Genomic DNA, 10,500 nt, shown 5'->3' with positions numbered 1-10,500 from the left:
AGGGAGGTATGGGCGCGCCGTTTGCGTCCCATCCGCGGGTCAGCGCGCCGCCCGGGGGGACGTGGGCCCGCGTGGGGGATGGGGCGAGGTCAGCCACGCGCGCGGGGGCGGGGGCGGGATTTGGGGCGCACAGCAGGAGGGGAGAGATCACGGGAACCGAGGCATGCATGCATGCGGGATCCGCGCAGGGGACCTGGGCATGCGGGGGAACCACGGGGGAAGCGGCGAGCATGCGCGCGCGAGCGCGCTCAGCGGCAGCACGCGCCTCGGCCCTGCTACGGTGGAGGGCAAGCTCGGTACGGCCGAGATGAAGACTCGCGGAGGCGACGATGAAGCTAGCAACGTCCGAGGATGCAGCCATGGAGAAGAAGCATCCCGGGCCGTCGGCAGCGACGGCAAAGCAGTCGGGGGCGTCCGTAAGGAGGAAATTGAGGGCATTTTTGACGAAGAAAGCGTTGATCCGGGGGGAGGGTACTACCGGGGTGATCCAAAAACGGCAAGCGGCTGCCGGGGACAGACGGGCAAGTGGAGATGCAACCATGGTGTGGAAATTGAGCACGACTGAATCGAGGAATGCCGCACCTGGTTTTTTGAAGACGACGCGGCCGGGTTTCCCAGCCAAAGACCTCGCAGCAGTGCGTCGTAGTCGTCGTTGCGGGGGAGGAGCGTAGCAGACGCGCTCGAGGGAGGAGCCGCCACGGCCGACGCCGGGGCGGCGGCGGACGGCCCGCCGGGAACGCGCCACGGGAGGGAGAGGGTTGAGGAAGCGTCGCCGGAGAGCAGCCAGGAGAGGGACCCGAGGAGGAGAGGGGCATCAGGAGGGGCTCCGCGCGGGCGAGGCGGCGAGCAGTCGCCGGGCGGCGACGAGGGGTCGCGAGCGCCCGTCCCAGGCGAGAGGCGAGCCATCCCTGCCTCCTGTGTTCCAAGGTCTACAGATGCTTATATGAAAAAAAAGATGTGAGATAACTAGACCGCAACTAGTTTATTTTCAAGAAGGCCCTTGTAAACTTCACCAAAGGAACCATTTGCAATTAAGTTGTTTCTCTTTAGAAATGACTTGAGGTCCTCATATTTGTAAATTTTAATGCTTGTTGCCTTCTCTAATGTAGGCCCGCCGTTCTTTTTGAAGAATTCTGCTATCTTCTTTTTCTCTTTGTGAAGAATAACAAGAAACGTTATAATCACCATGATAAGAATGCCAACAATTGTACCTAGATGGAGATAAAACAAGCTTAGTTTATATCATTAAAATCGTAGTTACTATTCTAGCAGAAATATTTTGTATAAAAAGTTAATAGTTTATTTTGCTCATGTACTCGGAATCTAAAACAAATTACCACTAGAATTACAAGAAGAAAAAGGAATCTAAATCCTTAGAACAACTTCAAGGAAATTGAGCTTTTAAAAGACAAGGAAATCATGTAGGTCGTAGATTACAGCCAGGCCATTTATAGAAATTAAGCAGTATATACAACTGAATGATTGAAATTCTTTGAAGCAATCATATGTCTTGCATCCATGAAGAGATGTACAAGCAGTCGGTTTGTCATACATGTGTTTATAGATTTTACTCGAACAGATCTCACCCAGCTGCGTGCTGTGTACTAATGTTCATTGCACTATGAGCTATCAACAAAAACACCCACAATGGGCTGTAGTAGAGTACTTACCGACTACTACCTTAGCTGCTAGAGGGAAATGATCTATGCAAGTTCCCGCTTTGGCGTCGCCTTTCCATCTAAATTTGCATGGACAGTCATAGCCTCCCAGCCTGTTACTGCAGACCCCGCCATTTGTGCAGCGATACAGTTGGGGGAGCTTGCATTCATCAATGTCTGACGAATTAACACTTGGGGATTTTAACGAATTGGTAATGGCAGTTTCTCCAACACGTTTTCAACTACCATTTCATCTAGTTTAAAGCAAGCGTTGGAACACAGAATAAAAGCAAAGCATTTGAATACCTTGAAAGTATGGATTAGTGCACATCTATGATTCTAACAGTTTTAGAAGCAGATCCACTAGATAATCACATATTCCCAAGAAAAGGAGAATTGGTTGAGCCCAACTTTCACTTTATTTCTTTGTTGTTTCTTTTCTTGTTGTAAATAGTGTATCTTATTGACTTATTAATGGGAAAATAGCGTAGAACAATTGTTCTACGGTTTGCAGTTGAAAAAAATAAAATAAAGGAAGTGCATCATATTTTGCGAGGTGACAATTATATTTTTACCAAATTTAAGGTCCTTCCACTAAGTTAATCTTGCTTGCTAATGAAATTAATCTTTTTTGGTATACTACCTCTATACTGAAACACTTGTAGTTAGGGGAACTTGTATTAGTTTCCCCAACCACAAGTATTTCGGAGGGAAAATGATGGAACATGCATGCATGCGGATAAGGATTACCATGTGGATAAGGATTGCAGGCTTTGGTTTACGTACCTTTGCATCCGTGCTCCGGATCTTGCAGGTAAGGATTACCATGGAAGCCTTTGGAGCAGTTGCAGATGTAGCCTGGTCCATTGAGCGAGTTGAAGCAGTCGCTGTTGTCGCTGACACACGCGTATGGCCCAGGTTTGTTACGCGCTACGTCGCACGTCTCATTCCCGATAGACCAATCCATGACGAACGGCGCCTGGTCGCCGTAGTTGTTCTTGAACGCCGGCGAGGTCACATAGGTGGTCGAGAAGGTGAAGTTGGACGAGTCCATGAGCACCGCGTAGCTGCAGCGGCTGACGTTGTGGATCTCCCGTCGTGTTGAAGTCAGAGTCGAACTCCACGTGGTAGTACTGCAGCCCCCTGGGGATGGCGGTCTGGCAGCACCCTATCCCGGAGCACGAGCCGTTGCTCAGGGTCGACATCACATCGTCTCCCCGGCACATGGCCACGCACCCGCTCATGTACTTGTTGCCGCCGTCGCCGTAATCGCCTCCATCATCTATGATGTACGCCAGCGTTTGGCAACCGATGACCGTGAACTTGTTGGTGGTGTCAGAGAACCTGAAGGGTGTGCCCGCGAAGTCCAGCCACCTGTAGGATGAACCTGAAGGGTCCATCTCCCGAGTGGTGGTGTTGTAGCAATAATAGGAGATATCATTCAGCATCCGGGCCTGACCTTGCTGGAGCGAGACGCCGACGACCTCCACGTCGTCATAAAATGGCCTGTGGCGACCACCATCATCAATGCCGCTGTCGTTGCAGGTCAGGCTGAAGCCGTTCATGGCGCAGTGGCCGTCGTCGTCGTCGGGAGAATTGACGATGCCGAACGGGTAAGGGATGTCTACGCTGCCGCATTTTCTTTGGCACTGGCTGCTAGGTTGTGGCGATGCTGCTCCAAACAGTGGGAACCTTGCGGCAAGCACTGCGCCGAGCCATAATAGTACTACAGGTACAGCAGCTAATGTGTGGAACGGCATGGATGGTGTTGGGGAGGGCGTGGTCTGGGTTGGGAACGGCGTGGGCTTGCTTTGCTGCGTTGGGGACGGCGTGGTCTGGGTTGCTTTATAATCATTCCAACCCAGAATTGACGCAAGAACGTTCGGGTGTATATATGCTCATGATATATAACTACTCCCTCAGTAAACAAATTACGAGAGCGTTTAGATCACTACCTTAGTTATCTAACCTAGTAGTTTTGAGTCATTTTGATGCTTCATTATTAGTTTAATTTCTTTCTAAAAACAAGAGAGAACACCCTCTTGGCATGTGCATCGAGTGACGCACAACCATATATTAGTGTTAGTTATTGATAATGCCAAATAAATTGCTTTGTATAGAGAGGAAAAGAACTTGAGGTCACACACATAGGACAAGCCTCGTGACAGTATCTCCAAATCGAACCACCAAACTACAATGACATATTAGCAGACAAAGGCCGCAAGGCTCCAAGGTAACGCCTTCAAGAAGGAACCACCATTCATGCACCGATGTTGGCAAGTCCAACCAGATATTAGACAAGTCTAATATATTATTATGAGTTAATAAATACACTCTTCTTTCTGAAAAATAAAATAAAATTTTGGAGTGTGACAATGAACAGTTTCAGAAAATGATGCATTAATTAGTTCAATCAATTAGACTGACATTAATCATATTAATTAGACTGCCAAATCGAAGAAACATTTTTGAATATGATGATTGATCCGAAAAGCGTTTAGGAGTCCTACATGGCCGCCGCCAAAAGAATCGCTCCCTCCGATCCATATTTATTGACGTACACTTAGTATAATTTTAGTACACAGTTATACTAAGTGTTCATCAATTAATATGGATTGGAAGTACAGAGTTTTCTGGGGCAAACAAAGACCCTGAAAGAGGGCTAAATATTATCCATTAGCTACCAAGGCAGTGTAGAGAGAGTAGCTTCGTCATGGGCTAAATATTACACTGGGAAGCTCTCTTGCATAAGAAATGGCATTTAGAAGAGGATCTACTACAGGAAGCCCCTTTTGCAAGGGTATGAGCTATAAGATTCTTGAGTCTGGGAATGTGTTGTATCCTGCATTGATAGAGATCAGAAGTAAGATTGAAGACCTGGATGCTGTCGTAAATCTTTGGTTTCAGTTTCTTCCAGCAAGGTCCTGCAGTCACAGAGAAGTAATCACAGTGCTCCAATTTAAAGCCCTGGCGATTGTTGCTGCAAGAAGTAATCCGAGTGCTTCTGTCTTCAAAACATAATGGACATTCGCAGATGTTGCTTGTATGAAATTTAATGTACACTTGCCTCATTTCTCACAAACTCTCCAAGAGATGCTTCGTCAGTTGCCACTGTTAGACTGTATTTATACGTAGCCTCTCACTAGTGCAGAACCGGCCTTTAGTGTCGGTTCGTAACGGCCTTTAGTGCCGGTTCACCAACCGGCACTAAAGAGTGGGGACTAAAGCCCCCCCCCCCCCTTTAGTACCGGTTCGTCACGAACCGGCGTTAAAGTGCCACCACGTGGCACGAGCCAGGCCCGGGTGCGCGTAGGGCATTAGTACCGGTTGGTAACACCAACCGGTGCTAAATATTTTTTTGGGGGGCGGGGTTGATTTATTTTCCATTCAACTTTTTTTTGTTTGCTGGTATTTCACGATACTAGAAATTGTACACGTTATGCAAATATATATATAAATAGATTTTCTCGTACGTAGAACCGCATATATATATATATATATATATATATATATATATATATATATCATCGAATGTCTCACAAACCAATACCATTAATTATTCACACATACACATGTATATACATATACAATTTCTCCAACATATGTTGCCTTTGGTGCCTCCGGAGCACGATGACAAGTGGTTCATGGGGGGCGGTAGCGGGTAATAGTATTCTCCTTTGGGATCTATGACCTGGTCGAGCAAAAATCCGACTATTTCCTCTTGAAGTGCTAGTATGCGGTCCGATGGTAGGAGCTTATCCTGCACCGATCTGAACTGTTAAGAAGGAGATCAATATGCATGTGTGTTAGTTGTGTGACTAGATATCGATAATAGTGTGAATAGTGTTCTGACAAACGTACCCAGTCCTGTCTATCAGATCTGCTCCTTTCGCACGTCATCATGTGAATGTTCTCGCAAACGTAGAATGCACACAGATTATTCCCCGACGCCTGCTTTAGGGCCTTTACGAGAATGTAATTAAATCAGATAATGATTAATCAAACATGATAATTAATTAATGATATTGAAATAAGAATTAAAGAGATGGTAGCTAGCTAGTACTAATTAATTACTTACCTTGAGTCGATGCCAAAACAACTTTTTTGCCCACTTGCCTGGAGTCACCTTGATGAACTTTGCCCATGCTCTGCCCGCCGGTAAAGAAAATCAATAAAGGGGTTATTAAACAGCTCAAATCAGGAAATGACGAACTAATAATTAATAGGCCGAGATATAGTTAATAATGATTGAAATTACCTGTTGACTATCCCCTTCACGATGGTGTAGTCTTTATCTTCTTTAGTTAGTGAGTCCAGTAATTCAACTTTTCCTTCCTCAATTTTAATGTCTATCAAGACCCAGTGCCAACTGCATACGCACACGTTTGCATGTCTTAATTAAGCGGGCATATGCATAAAATTAATCAACTACCATAAACTATATACACTTAATTAAAAACAAAATTTATAGTACAAGACAGTGTGACTCACGGAAAGTTGTAAGGAAGTAGTATATCTTCATTGCTATTGAGGCGATTCAAGAACTCTAGCATGCTTTGCTCTACATCATCTTGACAATATTCAATCTGCCATATGTCCTCATTAATGGTATTTGGGTCAATGAACCCAACGCCATAGCGTCCAGCTTTTTTCATTTCATACATCTTCATCCTGCATATAATACCACAGAAAAAGAATATAGTGAGGATAATTACATGTAATGATTGCTCAAAATTATCACTACATAACTAGCTTGAGACATAAATTACAGAAAGAAATCACTTACAGACAATAGCAACTGACGATAGACTTGTCGAGTGCGTCTTGATTGTATAACTGAAATAGTTCTGGATACTCAATGTCCAGAGCTTTCTCATGGTAATAATGCTCATGCTTGACATTCACCATGAGGGACTCTCGATTGGAAATCTTGGTAATGTTCATGTACTATTGATGCAATTGATACATTCTTGTTGGGAGGTCCTTGACCTTGTCTGGATGGACCCGGACATATTTCCATGCTATTTCCGATTCTCTAAGCGTAGGCATGGGCTCGATTTCGAGGAGTTGTCCAATAAAGATATTGAGCATTTGAGCCTGCATAATATGATCCTCCGATATTACCACATGGCCATGCTGGGGAACGCTAACGGTTTGCCCACAATAATATTTGGCGGGCGTACTACTCCTCTCATGTGTTGTTGGCATAACAAGCGGGGGGATCGCTTGCGGCGCCTGTTCTCTCAACTGGGGAACGGTTTTCCCGCATTTTTTGCCAGCTTCTTGTTGGCTCGAGCTCGAGCTTGCTTCCTTCTTTAGCCGTTCTCGATGTAGTTTCCTGATTTGGCGCTCATAGTCCGAGTCAACAGGCTTGGGAGCTGGTTCTCTAGCCATACGAATGAAGTGGTCAATTACTTTCTCAGGCACTTTCTCCTTTAGCGGCGGTGCCGGTTTCGGTCCAAAATGGGCGTCCACTTGGGCTTGCACTATGGCTGCATTTTGCTCCTTAGTCATGTCGTAAGGCCTCTGAGGAAGAGGAGCGAGGCTTGGACCATATTTATATCGCTTGTCTCCGCCTGTACTTCCTGAACTACCTCGACTCGTACCGCTACGCACCAAAGCTGCGGCATGTCTCTTCTGCGATTGCTGAGACGGCGGAGAGGGCTGACGTGGAGTTGGACCAGGAGAAGTGGCCTGACGATGTGCCGGACTTGAAGCAAGAGGTGTGGCCTGACACGGTGCCGGACTTGAAACCGGAGAAGTGGCATGACGCTGTGCCAGACTTGAAACCGAAGGAGTCAGCTCATGCGTTCGGGGACTTGGAGGAGGTGGCGGACTTCGAGGAGGAGTCGTCTCACGCGTTCGTGGACTTGGAGGAGCGGGAGTCTGCTGACTCGGTGGCGGACTTGGAGGAGTCGGCAGATGACATGGTGTCGGTGGACTTCGAAAGATGATGCAATCCTTTCTCCATAGGATGATACGATGTATGGCTTCTCCCAATGTGCGCTCGTCTTCACCTCCAGGAATGTCAAGCGTTAGCCCCGAATATGGGTCCACCACTTCATCAACCATGACACGAGCATAGCCCTCTGTAATCGGGATGCAATGGTAGGTTGCTTCGGGGATAACTGCAAAAGCAACGCCGTCCGCCACCTTCATGGATATGTTCTTCATTTTGGAGTGTAGCTCACAGTTAGTGTTCTCTATGATGTCATCCACATGGTATGTATCCAGCAGTGTGTCGCCCGGGGCAGAACCAACGCTGCTTCTCGGCATGGATGGGACGGTGCTATCCAATGCTGGACGATCATCCGCTTGCTGCTGCCGCTGCTGAGACCCCCTTTCCTGGCTAAGTGAGTCGATCTGCTGCTGCTGCTGCTGTTGCTGCTAGAATTTGAGTGCCAGGTCCGCGTGCCTTGCTTCTAGGCCTTGAAGGCGTTCTGCATCCTGCTTCCTCTGCTCCTCCTCTAGCTTCCTCTTCTTCTCCTCCTCCATCTTCTTTCTTGCACGGGACCTGTAGTCGTCATTCCAGTCCGAAAAGCCCTCATACCAGGGAATAATGCCCATGCCTTGTGTTCTTCCCGGGTGTTCAGGATTTCCCAGGGCGCGCGTAAGCTCGTCGTTCTCTCTGTTGGGCGTGAACACCCCCGCTCGAGCTTCTTCTATTGCGTCAAGTATCTTTTGTTCGGCTCCTTTTAGACTTGCCTTCTTCGAAACCAGGCCTGTCTTCGGGTCCAACGCCCCCCCATGCGCATAGAACCAAGTTCTGCACCTGGTGGGCCAGTTCCTAGTAATCGGAGTGACCCCTGCACCGTCCATCTCTTGCTCAGACTTATCCCACTTAGGCAATCCCACCGCGTAGCCACCTGGACCCAGCCTATGGAACTGCGTCTTTCTTGTGGCATTTGCCTTGTTTTTCATCGACCGTTCCTTAGATAATTCTGAATCCTTGAAGGTCACGAAATCGTCCCAGTGTTCTCTTTGCTTCTCCAGTGTTCCCTTGAAATCTGGAGTCTTCCTTTCGTTAGCGAGGTAGTTGGCCCATAGAGTTTTCTTGTGGGTGTTGAATGCAATTGCCATCTTCTTAAGAGCAGCGGCCTTGACTTTCTCCATATCTGCTTTAGTGAAATGATCTGGTATCGTGAAATGTTCCATCAGAGATTTCATCAGGTCTTTTTTGGCTCTCTCGTCGACCCAAGTAACACCTGGACGTTTAGTCTTTGGCTCTTTCCATTCTTGAATGGAGATCGGGAGTTTGTCCTTCACAAGAACTCCGCACCGACGAGTCCACTTGTCCGCAACGTTCTTAGGCGCGAGGGGTTCGCCACTAGGTTTGGTGGATTCGATGTGGTACTTTACACCATCCTTCAACAATCTGCCCAGGCCTCGCTTTGTCTTGCTGTCTGTAGAAGCAGATTTGCTCGATCCGGAGGAATGAAAGAAGAAAGATCGATTTGTTAATATATCTTCAATAAAAAAACATGTGATGATCACCAGGATGCATGCTTATATAAATATACCTCGTCGGTAGTCTTTGTTATTTGAAGATCAGCATTGTCTGTGTCAGCACAAACATTGTCTGTGTCATCATAATCATAGTTCATGACTTCATCAGCTCGGTCGTCGAGATCGAATATCTTTTCATCACCCTCTCCGGTATTGTTCAGATATTGGGAGCCGTCATCTTCATTCAGATCATCTAGCCTGTGAGGGCTGCGTATGATGTCGAACAATTCCTCTTCTCTCTCTCTGCCGGTATTGTCCGCCATAGCTTTTACTTTACTAATTAATACAGAAGAAATATAAAACAATTTAGTATTCAAATTACAATGCATGGATGCAATTAATCAATAAGGAAAAAGTGAATCTCGAATACATCGTCTCGAATATATAATCTCGAATACATCATCGTCTTAATATATATAATCTTGAATACATCATCTCGAATATTATATATCGAATACATCACTGGCTAGGTACCTAATAAAGATCGAGTACTACAGAAAAATCTAGGGCGCCACTCGCGGTTCCTGGGGCGCGGGTGGTGCACACCCAAAGAGAAGGAACCATCACAGGATCATATCTATGGTCATCTGCCCAAAGAACCCGCCAAGTAGTGGAGAACCTGACGTCGTCCATAGCAGCCATGTAGCGATGGACGTGCTCATCTTCCTCCCTGACACGGCGACGCACCACCTCCGGCGGGGCCGGCTGCCTCTGCACCGAATGTGGCCCACGCGAACGCCACCAAAGAAGATCAGGGTCGACGACGGGACCCGAGGTCGGGTTCCTCACCAAGCGGCGCGCCCCTTCACGTAGCACCTCCCAGTGCCAGCCCGGCGGAGCCCAGTCCCGGACATGGGTCCTCTGAAGCAGGACGTCGTCGCAAACGGGTCGACAGCGAGGATGCGGGCCGGGCATATCGTTGAGAACAAATACTATATGCCCGCAAAAAGTAACATTTTTTAAATGATTGGATTGTGATAACTAAAATTCTGTATATATGCAAATTCTAACAATTTGACATTAATCTAATTCATCTAACTAAAACTAATTCTAAAATTTCCTGATTATATAAGTAACATTTCTATAACAATTCTAATATTTATATAACTAAAAAACAGAAAATTGCTAACATTTTTATAACTAAAAAACAGAAAACATTTATAACATTTCTATATAACTAATATTTCTAATATTTATATAACTAAAAAACAAAATAATTTCTAACATTTCTATAACTAAAAAACAGAAAAAATTATAACAAACAAACTAATAATGTGTGTGTGTGTAGTGTGTGTGTGTGTGTGTGTAGTGTGTGTGTGTGTAGTGTGTGTGTGTG

General features: G+C 46.3%; 1 protein-coding gene across 2 annotated transcripts in view; it reads right to left on the bottom strand.

Moving 5' to 3' along the window:
* Positions 1–3,443, bottom strand: part of LOC119366212 (wall-associated receptor kinase 5-like) — a 10,544-nt gene extending 7,101 nt beyond the window's left edge. Inside the window, exons 1-3 of one of the 2 annotated variants that reach the window (XM_037631902.1) lie at positions 2,445–3,443; positions 1,671–1,835; positions 583–1,211 (exon numbers count right to left, since the gene is read on the bottom strand). In XM_037631902.1, the coding sequence (XP_037487799.1) occupies positions 967–1,211; positions 1,671–1,835; positions 2,445–2,712 (678 nt within the window). In that variant the 5' untranslated portion in view covers positions 2,713–3,443 and the 3' untranslated portion in view covers positions 583–966. Of the gene's footprint in view, positions 1–294; positions 1,212–1,670; positions 1,836–2,444 lie in introns of those variants that run through there. The other variant, XM_037631901.1, reaches the window with a different exon arrangement.
* Positions 3,444–10,500: the final 7,057 nt, after the last annotated feature.

The sequence above is a fragment of the Triticum dicoccoides genome, chromosome 2B (assembly GCF_002162155.2).
Source record: "Triticum dicoccoides isolate Atlit2015 ecotype Zavitan chromosome 2B, WEW_v2.0, whole genome shotgun sequence".
In the NCBI taxonomy this organism is placed as follows: Eukaryota; Viridiplantae; Streptophyta; class Magnoliopsida; order Poales; family Poaceae; genus Triticum; species Triticum dicoccoides.
Note: the sequence above shows the minus strand (reverse complement) of the source record. Positions and strands in the feature narration are given on the sequence as shown.